Source organism: Apus apus, chromosome 1, assembly GCF_020740795.1.
Source record: "Apus apus isolate bApuApu2 chromosome 1, bApuApu2.pri.cur, whole genome shotgun sequence".
NCBI classification, from domain to species: Eukaryota; Metazoa; Chordata; class Aves; order Apodiformes; family Apodidae; genus Apus; species Apus apus.
In genome coordinates, this window is record NC_067282.1 from 21,692,402 (window position 1) to 21,707,434 (window position 15,033).

General features: G+C 41.5%; 1 protein-coding gene across 2 annotated transcripts in view; it reads right to left on the minus strand.

Annotated features, from left to right (window-relative positions):
• The window catches only part of FLT1 (fms related receptor tyrosine kinase 1), a 108,820-nt gene that overhangs the window by 60,412 nt on the left and 33,375 nt on the right, over positions 1-15,033 (minus strand). For both annotated transcript variants that reach the window (XM_051615622.1, XM_051615631.1), the window contains exons 8-10: positions 14,688-14,805; positions 12,533-12,702; positions 11,962-12,121 (exon numbers count right to left, since the gene is read on the minus strand). In XM_051615622.1, coding sequence (XP_051471582.1) covers positions 11,962-12,121; positions 12,533-12,702; positions 14,688-14,805 — 448 coding nt within the window. The remainder of the gene's footprint in view (positions 1-11,961; positions 12,122-12,532; positions 12,703-14,687; positions 14,806-15,033) is intronic.

A 15,033-nucleotide genomic window follows, 5' to 3' on the forward strand; every position in this document is an offset into this window, starting at 1 on the left:
GCTTCTCAAGAATACATCAAGCCCTTGAGGAAGCTGAGTGTGCCATGTTTGAAGATGCAAAGATAATCACAGTGCTGGGAACCGTCTTGTGTAGCAGAGGAAGCCAAACAACAAGAGGAAAGCAGCATATGCTCCTGATTTCGCACAGGAAGCCAGCAGCACCTCCTGCCAAAGTGAGATAAGAAAACTCCCATGGCCTATTCTGGACAAGGCCATGGTTATCAACCTTAGCTTCACACTGTCCTCGCTCTGCTCCGCAGCCCGCTCCCTTTCCTAATGAGTTTCAGAGCCCTCACCTCTATTAGCATCCAGCATGCCAAGCACAATAGTGTGGTATATTTATAACTATCAACGGGGAAAAGTTTCCAGGGTAAGAGTGTACTTCATGTCATCTTATGTATTCCACTGAAATCAAACTACAAACCAGCTCCAAGCTGAGGTCTTGCCTATGAATCTACTGGCCTCAGAAGGAAAGTGGGGGTTTTTGCCACACCAGTGATTTATAGAGGAGCATAGTAGCAGAGGTAAACTATTTGTCTAATTATTCACAGGACAGATTTGACCCTCTGTGTGACAGATGGCCCTAAATGAAAGCCCTAGACCCAGCTTTTGTCCAGACACAACTTCTTCCCCATCCTGAAGACAGTTCTGGAATTTGCAGTTTAAGTAGTACAATGACAATACCAGCGGAAGAGCCTTGATCACCATATCAATTGGAAAAATACCATCTCCTGTCTTCTCATCTTTCCAGCCTCTCCCTTCCAAGCCTGTCTGTGTGATGCCAGAAGCCATTGCAACCTTCCCCTCCTCTAACATCCTATTTAGTTCTCTAAGCATTCCTCTTAGCAAAGCCACTGGCAGCCTCAATCACACTCTTATTTACTGAGGTAGTATTTGGCAATTGCACCAGCCCTAGGAGCAAGAGGAAGCCATCCTGCCATTGATGGTGGCTGTTTTTGAGAGTGATTCATGGCAAACACAGTATTTTTTTCAGCATCTCTCCTTTTTTTTTTTTTTTAGGGCAGCAATCAATTCCTAGCAACTTTGGGACAACATTATTACAAAATCAAGTTGGGCTGGCTCATATCTTTCAAGAGGCAGTGGTGACAACACTACCTTTAAGACAGGAACTCTGGAAATTCCTGGAATTGTAAAGAATATATAGGCACTGTTTTCCACTTGGAGGACATACAACAAATCTGAATGGCTCAGGCCTTGCCTGTTCCGCGTCTCTGCGTCCAGCACCGTGCGACTGGTAGTGCAGGGCTGGTGTAGCCACGTGTCCTGGGGAGTATTGAGTCAATTTGAGACAGGAAACAAAGAGGGAAAATAGTAGCAGGGAGCATGTACAGGTTGTGAAACGTGCTTTATGGGGGTGGAGGGGGAGAATGTGTGCTGGCCCCCTGCCAGCCTGCTCCACTGGCTTCGTCTGTAACACTATAATTTTCTTGACCATTAAGGAACTATGGCTCAAGCCTTCCCTTACTAGGTCAGAAACAGTCAGAAGCTGAAGTGCTGGCCCCACCACATATGGCAGTAAAGCTGCAGCCAGCTGGGAGTTCATCCCAAGCACCTCCCCCAGTACACACACACAGAGTATGTGGGTTACCGGGGCTGTGAGTTAATCTTCTACAAATAGTAGGAGCTGGTAATACTTTACATCATATATTGTAGTTTGTTTATTTAGGAGCTTAGCAAGGAATGCTAAACAAGAAGCCTTGGTGAGAGCGGTGTGTGTTCCTCCTCTGCATATCTCATTTTTCAGCCCTTCACCTCTCTGTTCTCACTGTCACTGGTCCTTGCTGCTGCCCACTGCAGTGTCAATGCTTGACCGTCAAGAACAGATGGGCTATCACCAGACTAACAGCTCCCAGAGAGCAGCAATTCTCTATCACCACTCCTCAACCTCCATCTCCAGAGTGGGAGCATCCTGTGGCCAAGAACACTATTATTCACTGATGAGCTGTGAGGTGGCTGCAGGATTTCTCAGTGGCCTCCAGGGATTAGGCTGGGTTGGGGCCCTGGTGCACTGCTCAGCTTCCCCAGTGGGGTTTGGGTTCTATTCTGTTTTGTAGGATACTCCGTGTCCCCACTGAGGGGTATAATTAGAGGAAAACACAGTCTCCAGGAGATATCCCCATTGTCCTGGATGCCTCATCCTAGTGAGCATCTCTGAAAACAGTAGGGTATATGGCATTTGTGATCTTGTTGCATGTCACCATAGCTCTATGGGAAAAGAAAGTGCTGGACTGCCGCACACTGCCTGTCCTGCTATTACCTACTTGCAATCAGATAAAAAGATAGTGTTTAGTGTTTCCCTATCCAGCATGACATGGACAGTCTGGAGAGCTGGGCAGAGAAGAACCTAATGAGGTTCAACAAGGGCAAGTGTAGGGTCCTGCATGTGAGAATGAAGAACCCCATGGACCAGTACAGGTTAGGAGTGGACCTGCTGGAAAGCAGTTCTCAGGAGAAGGATATGGGAGTCCTGGTAGATAGTAAATTATCCATGAACCAGCAATGTGCCAACGGAATCCTGGGGTGCATAAGGAAGAGTGTGGGCAGTAGGTAGAGAGAGGTCACCCTCCCCCTCTACTCTGCCCTGGTGAGGCCACACCACTGCATTTACTTCTGGGCTCCTCAGTTCAAGAGAGACAAGGAACTACTAGAGAGAGTCCATCAGAGGGCAACAAAGATGACTGGGGTATTGGAGCATCACCCTGATGAGGAAAGGCTGAGAGAGCTGGGACTCTTTAGTCTGGAGAAGAAAAGGCTGATGGGAGACCTTATTACTGCCTGTAAGTATCTAAAAGGTGGGTGCAAGGAAGATGGAGCCAGACTCTTTTCAGTAGTTCCCAGTGACACGATGAGTAACAGGCACAAGCTGGAACATAGGAAGTTCCATTTAAATATGAGGAAGAACTTCTTTATAGTGAGGGTGACAGAGTACTGGAACAGGCTGCCCAGGGAGGTTGTGGAGTTCCCTTCTCTGGAAATATTCAAGACCCACCTGGATGCAGTCCTGAGTAATGTGCTCTAGGTGATCCTGCTTCAGCAGGACTAGATGATCTCTAGAGGTCCCTTCCAATTCTGACAATTCTGTGATTCCATGATTGCCTTTCACAGTCACCTTTCCAAACATTATAGCTTGCCCTGAGCTATTCCAGTATGTTACCAGAGAAAGCTGATTGATCTGAACTAACTCAAAAGAAGCAGTAAAATCGCAGCAGTCTTACCTATCCCACCTTTCAACCCTTCCCCAGCCCATGCTCACATTTCAACAGCAAAGAAAACTAAATCACTTCTGCATCTTCACACCTGAGCACCCTGCAACACCAGCTATTCACAACAAAAAATGACCAAGGGTGAGGGTCATCAAAAACCACGTTTTGCTTCCAACATCCTTGCCAGTACTTGAGACCACTGGTCTTTAGGGAACATAACAACATTTAAAAGTAATTCTTCAGGTGTTTGAACATCCTGGGGTGACCTGAAATTTTCTCACCTTGAGTTTCTTATCAGAGAATTGTATTTTGCTTCTTGACCCTCAATTTCCTGCTTCACGTTGCTTAGCATTCCTTATGGACACAGAATACCATAGTATTTCAGCCAATCCTTCCTTCCTTCCTTCTTGTCTGCCTCCTTTCCCTCCTTTGCTAGACTGTAATCTCTCTCATCTCCTGTGCGGTCACTGTGACTCAGTCTGCACTTTCTCTCTCTGAGAGCACCAACCATGTCTTCCACAGAACAACTGAATGTTGGCTGGAGCAACTGACTTAACACTCACAGCATGAGGTTTCCAGAGGCACATAGAACTTCTTCCTGAGAAAACGCATTTTATTTTAACAGTTTGTATTACTAAAAGGAAGAGGTGTTTTCTGATTTGGTTGAGCAGTCAGAAAACTAATGAAAAAGACCATGGAACCTCTACCTGCAATGCCTACTCCTACTCTCTCTTTTTTTTAATTTCCAAATAAATTCCCTATATATAAGTCCAAGATATTGTTCAGAATCTTCCAGCATGAGTTATTTTCCAAGCACGAAGTCACTGCTAACAGCTCACTCAACTGCTAGACATAACTTCACATCTATAGTATTCCAACATCCAGGTATCCCAAACCTTCCTTCTCATAACGCCAAAATTCCCTTCCCTTCACTGTCCTGACTGAAACCTCTTGGCTCAAGAAAGGAGGTATTCTTTACTAATCTATTTACACAGTCCTTAATACTCTCTGTCTTGCTGAAAAGCTGGAAGCACAACTAACAATCACCCTTTTCATTTTCCAATGATCAGAGGAGAAGATGAAAGAGTTGTTGCTACACTGAGGAGGTGTTTTTCAGAATGGTTTGTTTTCAGCTTCACTGCAAGTATGGGTCTAAGAGCAATTCTGGGCTGAGTGGAGCAAGTGGCTGGAAGTGCAGGCAGAAAACAAGGAAGGGGTGAGAAAGAATGGAGGGAAACATTTTTAAGAAGAGGAGGGAGTTGATTAGAGGGAAAACAGGAAGGGAAAATACTGACAGATGTGGATATAAGACCAAGGATCCATCTACCCCATATCCTGTCTCAACAATGACCATAAGCAGATGGTTGGGGATGAGTAAGAGCAGAATTAACTTAAGATACTTCCTCCTAATACTCCCCCAGCCACCAATTATTATCAGCTCAAGAGCTTCCCACACTGGAGGCTGTTTCTACAATTCAGTGGGTTTCTCTTCCAAGACTCCGCAAGCTTTTCAAATGCCAAAAATCCTCTGGCAAGGAGTTTCACAGATCTGCTACACACTGCATGAAGAGCCATCTCCTTTTTCTGTTCTGAAATGTGCTCCTCCTGGCTTCCTTGAATAACCTCTACTTCTTGGACTGGAAAAGCCATACACAACTGATCTTCAGACATCTGTGTCCTTCACAAGTCCGTAGATCTCTATCATGTAGCCCCAAAATCACTTTTTCAGACTGCAGAGCTCTGACCTCCCTCCTCACTCACACATTCCTCTCATTCCCTGAAATTCCTTTGATCTCTTTTGTTGCCTCTTCTGGTGTGTCTCCCAGTTTTGCTGTGTCATTTGAGATGAAAGGATCAGAAATGCTTATAATATAAAAGATGTCAGTAATTTATGGATTCATGTGGAGTTAACATGGCATTGTCTGTTTTGTTCTTTATTTCTCTCCTGGCAATTCCTAACATTTGATCTGCTTTTTGAGCTGCTCCTGATTGCGATCATTTTCATAAACCCATGTATCACAATGCTCAGATCTCTCTCTGTGGTAGTGATGACCAGCCTACAGCCTTTTTACATGTACAGCTTTTTTACATGTACAGCTTTTTTACACTTACATTTTACATGTGAGTGTGGGGTTGCTTTCTTCTGTGTACATCATGCACATTTATCTTCAGTGAATTTCATCTGCCACTTTGTCACTCAGATAACCCAATTCATACAGTTCTGCACTTCTTTGCCATCAGCCCTCATCCTTACAAATCCAAATAACTCAGTATCATCAGCAAACTCTGTCACCTCCTTGCCACCTTTACCAGGTTATTTCTGAACATGTTGACAAGGACAGACCCCAGCACCAAGTCCTGAAAAGCCTCACTGGTCACCTCCTTACAGTGCAAGAACTGGCTGTTCCCTCTTAACCTCTGTTTTCTATTTTTTAACTGAGTAGTTTTTTTCTGAGCGTGACCTTACCTCATACACTGTGGCTGTTCAAAGCCTTCTGCAAAGGCTTTTTGAAAGGCACACACGTAAAAGGAAAGAGGATGCTAATTAAGGTTTGTATATTTTTGTAAAAGGTGTACTTGATCCAGTAATAGCACCCCATTCATAATCACTCCTAAGCACATGCAGGGTTTGACCTGGTGCCTTCCTTTGGCCAACAGCCCCTGCTAGCACAGGAGCAGGTTTCTGGCTATGGCTGGGATGTCCCACTGGCTTGGACACCACCAGCATGTGGGGCCTCACATGTGACGTGCAGTCCCCACGTATAGACTGTCACACGCTTTGGTTTCTGTGGGCTGGGCCACAGTGTGTAAAAGATCAAGCAATAACATCCCACCATCTGCACAACCCTAACGTGTTCTTTGTAAAGATGGGGTGTCACTAGTAAAGCCAATGGACCACAATGTGAAGGCCGAAAGGGGAAAAAAAAAAGAAACTGGGAAAAAATGAGGGACAGCAAGAGAAAAAAAAAGGGAGGTGAGTGAAGATAAAAGGGTGATACTAAGCAGAGCACCTCTGACCATCTGGACCTTACTGTAGTCCTTATGTTTTACGTTTGATCAATGTCCAGTTGAAAAAATTACTTGGGCAACATAACACATTTTGCTTTAGAACATTTCCTATTAAACTTGAAAAACTTGGATTTAAAGTGATGTGAAAATAACAATATCAAAATTTGAAAGCCTAAGCTTCTGGTTCAGCTAAGACCCATAATCAAACTATTTACAGCTTGCAGAAGAAATTCATCAGTGTGTTACCCAGAAGCACTGGAGCAAACTGTACTCAGTATATAGCGGGTATTTGCCAAGGTTATTTATCCATATGTATATGCCAGGTCTGATTCATATGGCGTTTTGTAAGTAAAATACTTAAAAATATAAAAAAATTCCAAAATACCAATTGAGGACAAGGATACAGTCCTACCAGATGTCTTCAGAGGACAGAAGTGTTCATAAGCAAGCACTGACTTTTGGCTTACAGTGGAAGTGCAGAATGAGATGCTTCAGCACGTTGCTTGTTCAGGCTGAAGCAGATCAGATGTTATTTCACTTCTCTCTTTCTTTTGGCTTCAAATTCTTTGCAAGTCCATGCTGCCTCAATGTATGCTCATGTCTGTTTCTCTGCATTTTTTGAAAGATATGCGAAATATACAGGGTTTGATTTTTATTGATGCTAATTTGTTTCCCCACTGTAGCCAAGTAAAGGAATAGCTAGAGTATTTTTTTGATGTATGCATTTTAAGTAACTTTACATTACTAGATCACTGTAAGATTTTCTTGTAGTATACATCGGAAGGTGCAAAGGCCACCAGCCAGATCCTCAGCCACTGTGAATTTAAAGCTGAGAATCTGGCCACATGTCAAATTAAACAAAGGCATTTTTGAACTACCTGTTTATTAATGGCATCTGACCTACTTTTACCAGCTCTAAGGACTCAGACTTGCCCTTCCCGAGAATAGAAGGTGGCATGGGGAACAAAAACAGTCACTGTGGACAAACTAATGGGCATCCATGTTTGCAGACATCCACAATTAAATTTGGGTGGTTCAGTACATTTCTAATTAAGTACAATTAACATTTGTTCTTTACTTGTTCATTTTACATACCTCACTGATGTTCCAAATCTGGTTTCCCCAACATCCTAATGATTCTGCCTTTCAATCCCTTATTAATACACTGACATAAACAATGCAGAAATGCAATTAGACTGCTATGCACACACGGCCTGCCTCCTCTTTCACTGAAGCTGGTGGGAGTCTGGCCGTGCACTTTCATTATGGTAGTTTCAGACTTCTGTATCACTGCAGATGTTTCAAGTTTTTGCCTTGCTGAGATCCACGACATGCTCCTCTTCCTCTCTGTGCAGTGCTGGGGAGATATTTCTGTAGAAAATCATTCAAGTCACCCTTTCTTCCCACTCTAGACAAGCCTGAAAGGGAGGTGATATTTCCTTCTCCTCACTCTGCTAAAGCAGTAGTGATTCCACTGAGAAGCATGGACCCACTTCAAAGCATTACAAACATCATGGTTTCCTGAGATTAGCTCTTTGGCAGCACTACCAGCTTAGGAATTGCTGCACAGGCCCTGGTCCCTGCTTCCCACTTCTGTCCTCAGCTTCAGGTATGCAGCCCCTTCATTCCCAGTCCCACCACTCAGGTGCTTTTACCATCAGGAAGAGTTCGAATCCTGACACTTTAGTCAGCAGGGCAGAGAATCAGGTACCAGTTTTTTCCAGTGATTTTGATTTTGCAGGTATCTCCACAATAGCATCAAGTTTCTCTCTCCCTCATGCACACACTCAGAAAGAAAATAAAACAAAAGGCAAAAAAAAGCAGAGCAATGTGATGGCATGGTTGTAAATTAATAATCTGGTATTCGGTTTGAGGCTAAACAAAACTGATAGCTCCAGGAGAAAGGGAGGCAGTGAGGTAATGGAAGAGTTGGGACATCCAGGGCAAAATTTCAGTGTTCCATCTGTTTACAGCTCTTGAAGGGCTGATCAGTTGAACCTCGAGCAGAGCACAATGAGGATCACTCTTGAACTGCCCACATGGAAACGTCCAGGGAGAGAAACTGCGCCCAAATGACACTGCACAACTTCTGAGGAAACCGGTGCTTCCACTGAGCGGTATCAACATTCCCCATGCCTTTCTTGGCCATGTCTGCCAGACCAGTTTAAGATAAACACAAATCTGTGATGAGATTCAGGTCAAGAACCATTAACATCAAGCACATTCCCTGAGTGCAGACGCTCATTCTGCAGCTTCAGAGCCGAGGAGTTTTAGCTGGAGCCCGGTCTGGCTGGCTCTGGAGACCCTCGGCAAGCCCTGCCACTGGCTGCCCCTCTGCTGACAACCCAACCTGGGCAAAAGCAGAGCCAGAAAGGATGTGTCCAGGGTGGTAGGGAAGAGGCGAAGGAGGATGAATGGATGCGGAAGGACAAGTGTCCCACAGGTTGTCTTCTGCTGCATCCACTGCACAGTTGGGTGCTGCCCAGCCTGGGAATGTGTTTCTGCTACAGAGCAGCAGAGTAAGCTGCAGTCAGATAGCACTGGAAAAGAAGTTTCTCAGCCATTTAAGAAAGACTGATCTTTTGGGTTTTTTAATTGCATTTTATTTTAACTCTCGTTGCATCTTCTGCTGTCTTTTGCCTGCCATCTCTGAATTTACTAGCTCTGCAAAAGCTTTAAAAAACCTCAAACATCACTTTTTGCCCCAGACAGTTTTTCTTGACTCTGGTATGTTTCCCTTCTGGGGTGAACATCAGGAGAGAATCTTTCTGCCTATCCATCCAGCTAGCTAGCTACCAAACAAAAGATTATTTAATGGCAATAGAATTAGTTATTAATTAATAGAATTAGCAAAGTCATTTTAGTAGAAAATAAAAAACAAGTCATCTTAATGTTGATCTCTCCACATTCCAAAAAGTCAAATTTGTACGCAATTTTACAGGGGTTTTTTGTTTGGTTAGGTTTTTGCTTATTTTTGGTTTTGTTGTTGTTGGTTTGGTTTGGTTTTTTTAATTTGCTACGAGAAAACCAGGAAAGTGCTTAATTTGACTGGCCTCCTTTTATTGGCCTGAATGACGTAGAGAGGAGAGTTATACAAACTGATTGTATCGATCACAAAGCATTAAATTATATCTGTATTTTATCTAAAAGCAATGCAATCCACTGAGCTACTTTTAGATTTTTGAAACAGAAATACTGTCTGGAACAGAAATTGAAATAAGCAGCCAGATAACCTAACAGTTTCTGTTAAGGAGCCCACAGGCCACAGTCCTTCAAAAAGAAAACCACCTAATTTATGCCCGACGCGTTATTCCCCAGATTGCAGTGCTAGTATTCCAGTGATATAATGCTAAGCACATGTAGAAATCTTGAAGCAAATACATCTGTGCACTGCAAGGCTTTTTCAGCACTGACATCTTTTTACTCAGAGGGTGCCCTTTGTCCCATGGCATGGGACTCAGAAACTTGATGAGAATCCCTACTGCCATGCACTGAGTAACAGTAACCTGTGGGGGTTTGTCAGCTTAAGGCACAAGGTACATCTGTGGACCGAAACAGGCCGTACTTGAGCAAAAACAGAGTAATATTTCAGCCTTGGAAACCTCACACTGGGCAAGTAAATCCAAATAAATGCTCTAATGGCAGGGTAAGATAGATTTATTTTTTTATCTGCTGTACAAGGTATACACAGCTGAAGTCTGTTGTTCAGGCAAACCTCCCCTCACACAAAGAGCAAAGCATAGTGAAACACATGAGATTAAAGGGTTCTGCAGTTCCTCAGGGAGAACACCTGAACTGGCACAGACATCAACCTGAGCAAAGCATACCAGCTGCCAAGGTAAGTCCACTCTGCTCCCTTCCTGGACCAGGAGACAAAATGTAATTATTCTGGTATTTCTGCCTTTCTCCCACAGTTGATAGTGACCTTACTATTCAGAGGGAGTCATTCCACTCATCTTAGGCAAAGCACTAAAACCAGCATTCTCCAGACTGCTTCTTCAGTGAGCATTTCAAGGAGAAGGAAGGGGAGGGGGTTAAAGAAATGTCGCAGAACAATTATGAAGGCAATTTGGAAGCAAGTCTGGAAACAACATTGTAACAGAGCCAACAGCTGATTCAAATTGCTACATTTCTCCTTTGATCACCTGCTCAAACACACTTCTAATTAGCATTTAATTGAGTCTTCAGTTTAGCACATTATTAAACACCTGCTTGTGAATATGAATTTCTATTTCTGATGACACGCTCTCCTGTGCTGTAGTACAGATCTGTGTCTGTTAACAGGAGGAAGTATTTGATAACGCACGAGCACCGCCCCAACTACCAAAGAAAAACCAACTGCTTTATCAGTGCCACACTGTGATTTCAATCCAAAGCATGCATAGATGTATAAACACTTGAAAGAAACTAAAAGACCAAACATTTGCATACATGCTTTTCACAGGGTTTCTCTACTTAAAAGATGTTCTGATTTCTTTCCTCTTACACCTTGCACCTATAAGCAAAAATAAATTCTCAAAATTCTGTGATAACGTAACAGAGAGAGGAAATGCAGCCCTCACCTGCCCTCGAAACAGAATTTCAGGTTCTACCTATTCCAGCAACAGGAGAGATTGCTAGTGCCACCTCTTGGTGAGAAGGGCACAGAAAGCCATCAATTAGCATAATTCCAAAGCAAGGTGAATTGGAAAACCTGTATGTGCTTCTAGGAAGTGCTGACCACTCTCTCATTGATCACAAAGCACTTACAAGCACCCTTAATTTGAAATAAGATGTTTGTCCTATTTAATTGAATGAGATGTTTTGTACCCCTGCAGTTAAGCACGTGCTTAAATGTTTGGCTGTACTGGCACTAAAACCCAATTCTATGAAAGCATGAAAGAAATTAAAAGCTGTATAAAATTATTAATTTGAACTTAAACCAAGAAAATGTTGGTTCCTAAACTTTTGTTAGGTTTTTACATATTGTCATTTTGCTGTGATCCAAATACCTTGCATGTTTGAACCCTCCAAGTGCAGCTAATGCCATTGTGGAGGCTGAGTGTTAATCATCAAGATTGTGTCAGATGTCATGATTCAGGAAGAGATGCAAATAAATGAGTCAACACAAAAACTTGTACTCATAAAAATAATGAGTTCCAAAGAAAGCCTAAATAGAAAAGAGGCTTAGGTAAGCACCACATCAGCATCAAGTACGCTTGTATGGTGCCATTTGTACTTTACCCTGTTTAAATATCCTCTGGAGAATGCTGGACACATTTGATTTGCTGAACTGAAACTGAGTTAACATAGTGTAAGAAAGATTTGACCTTTGTAATGGATTTCTGTTGAATATCAAAAAAAGTTACACAGGAGAATCGCTGTGCATGGAGGGAAGCATGGAGGAAAGCATGGAAACCTCCACCACATGAACTCTGCAAAACATTGTCTGCAAGGCTTTCCTCATGAAAACAAAAAAGAGATTATCATCTCTTGACATTTTATGCAGGAGTAGTAGTGAATTGTAAATAAAGCTAAGTAGCAATACAAAATAACAATGCTGCCCTCCATTTTCAAATAATAATGAAGAAATAGTTGTGCCTACATGTTTACTAAAAGGACATTGATTAAAAGTATACAAATTCTACTAAGCAATGGTCACGGCAAGCTTTATTCTTGTAAAAAAGTAAATATTTAAACATCATAGTAAGGGAAGATGTGCTAAACAGAAATAAGAAAGCTGTCCTACCTTGCTTTTGAATGGTTTTGGCTACAGGGGTACCACATCCATATAATTTTAGGCTGAGGAACACCATACACCGTGCATGTCAGCACTTGTTTGCTGCTTAGTAAATACAGATTTGGATCGGGAAATGATGACACGGCATTTTCATATATCTGGGGTTTCACTGTAAAGGATAAAAATTGGAAAGCAATTAAAACCAGATAATTTCCAGTGTATTACATGGTCATAAAAATACTACATTCCTGCAGGGTGAATAAGAAGAAAAATCCCCAGAACAAAGCAAAACAGCAGGACTAAGTCCAGTCAGATGAGTGGTTAGTAACACATTTAAGTCATCAGGAACAAGTATGTGAGTGTGGAAGACAGAAATCCTTCTAATGAAAACCCGTGTCTGTCTTCTGATTCCAAGATAGGTCTGTCACCCCGCACACATGCCTTGGATTTAGGTCCATGAAAGTCTGTAAGAAAGCCCACAATGAGCCGAACTGTGCAAGATCAATAAAAATCTAGTTCAATGAAACTTCAGCATTAGCATGTTCAGAAGTGTGGGAACATGCTGTAAACTTAAACTTACCATTTACTGTAAGAGTGACTGTAAGATTCTTAGACAAGTTCCACTGTCGTATGCTCAAAATTATAGTGTAGTTTCCAGCATCTTCCTCAGCAACATCTTTGATAATTAATGAATAGTCTTTAACCATGTACCGGGCACACTTTTCAGCAGCAGGTAGCCCATCTTTTAACCTGTTTAAAAGAATTCCAAAAATCAAAATTTTGAAACATAATGTTGCTTAAACTGCCTACATTATTTCTTTTCACAACATTTCTCAATCTTTGGGAAGTGCTTATTACAGTCTAAGACTTTGTCTACCAAATGCTTTCCCCTCCCTTCCCAATAAGATTTCTGAGATTTATAAAGCACTTTGGAGACTACCATTCTATATTTTAAAATTGGTTAAGGATCTCAGAGGGCTCTATAGCATCTGAGCGTTGCCGAAACATGCAACCTTGTCTCTGAAGATCCCAGTTTTCCGTGCTTGTGCCGCCATTTAGTCTAGAAGACAACCATTTTGACTAGGAGTCATTCACACAAATAAAGGTTGCATCACCCAGCACTGACCATTTCTTTATGACCTCAGAATACATCCTGGGACAAAGTATTACAGTAGCCTAAGCACAGCTGTGATTTTAGGAAGAGGAAGAGTAAGCAGATTAGATAAGCACTTAAGAATCAGATATCCTGCTATCAAGTGAATGTTTTTAAAGATAACAGAAAATCAACATAGAAAGTACTAACTGATGCTCACACACAGATTCCTAAAGAAGCACAACATTTTTTTATTCAAAGACTAAAATACAGCTTAAAGCTTATTTGGTAGGTTGCTGTAAGAAGGTTGACATGGTATTAGCAGAAGAATGCAACAGAGTTTCACTATGACAATGGACCAGATTAAAATGATTCATGGGTTTTTAATAAGTATTTACAGAAAACTCTTAGGTATTAGAGAAACACTACAAATTGGATGTGAAGACTGTGGATTTAGGCATTACATTGTGTCTGTATTTTACAGAACTCCAGAATAGTTGAGGATGAAAGAGTCTCTGGCATTCACCTAGTCCAATGCCCTGGTCAAAGCAAAGTCAGCAGGTTGCCCAAGACCATTTTCAGTCTAGTTTTGAAAATCTCCAGGGATGGAGACTCCACAGCCTTTCTGAACTATTTGTTCCAGTGTTGACCAACGTCACAGAAAATAAATAAATAAATACAAATCCTTGCTTAAACGGATTTTTTTTTGTATTTCAGAACTTTTTAGAGCTTTATGTGTAGTTAACAAGCCCAACAATTAAAGACACAGAAATTACTGTATGAATGGCTAGCATCAGCTTCATTTTAATCCCCTAATTTTCCATGTGTAGCTATAAATGTAAGGGTTTTGTAAAACAAAACAAAATGTTTGGAGCAAAAGTAATTTCTGGCTGTGAGTAGCATGAACTCTCACTGTTCATGTATGTTTGGTTTGTTTTCTTAATCAGTCTTGTCATAGACCCTTTGTTAAAGCGCAATGAATTGAGCCAAAGCTACTGGCATTTAAAATTATTTAAACAAAAAAAAACCCACCCTTGAGATCATTAATAGATAACATTGTTATATATAAAAGTGGTTTGGGTTAATACAAAAAACTGCTAAAAAGATTTCTTAGTACGGTACACAGGAGCCAAAGTGAACACTCCAGTCACTAAAGTAGATCTACAACCTGCAAGTCACCATACAACAAAACCAACTTCAATTGCATTTCTAATAGTGCACATCTGTATGACTCAGCTCAGTCATTTTAATGAAAACCTTCTTTTCTTTCTCCTACTGTCAGAAAAACAAGTTCAGGTCTCATATCTAGATCTACGTCAAGTTGAATGAACACTTCACTCAAGGTTGGTAGAGATATTTAGCTGTAGAGTGTCCCTCAATTTCACAGGAGACACATCTAGTGTATTTGAGGATCTGAGCTTTAATCTTTCCAGATGTTCTTTTTTGCCCTTGCAAAATGGAGATAACACTCTCATAAATTGTTAAAACCCACGACAATCCTGAAACTTCCAATAAAACTCCACAACTCCAGTCTCCAGTTTGTTGTAATTTCAAGGGGTTTTATTTGAATATTTTACTAAGATACTATTTTTCATCTAAGAAGAGGTCCAGTATGCATATGTGGAAGTAACTGTTGTCCTACCATATAACCTCTGGAGAGGGAAATGCCTTCACTTTCATTGACAAACGGTAAGATTTTCTTCCAGCTACAGCCTCCAGCGCAGTTTTTCTTCGACGTTTCAAATTAATGAACATTTTATCTTAAACAAAAGAAAAAGAGGGCACTTATATTACTGATTTTCAGACTGCAAAAAGAAAGAAGTTGTTCTACTAAAGAGAACAGGAATTAAAATAAAAATTATATTTAATAATTTTGGTGTTCCCACATGGCAACAGCAAGAATAGAGCCTAAACTCGGAGAGATCTATAAAATATAGAGAATACCACCATGAATATACAAAAAACTCAGATAGTTTCCAGCCCAGGAA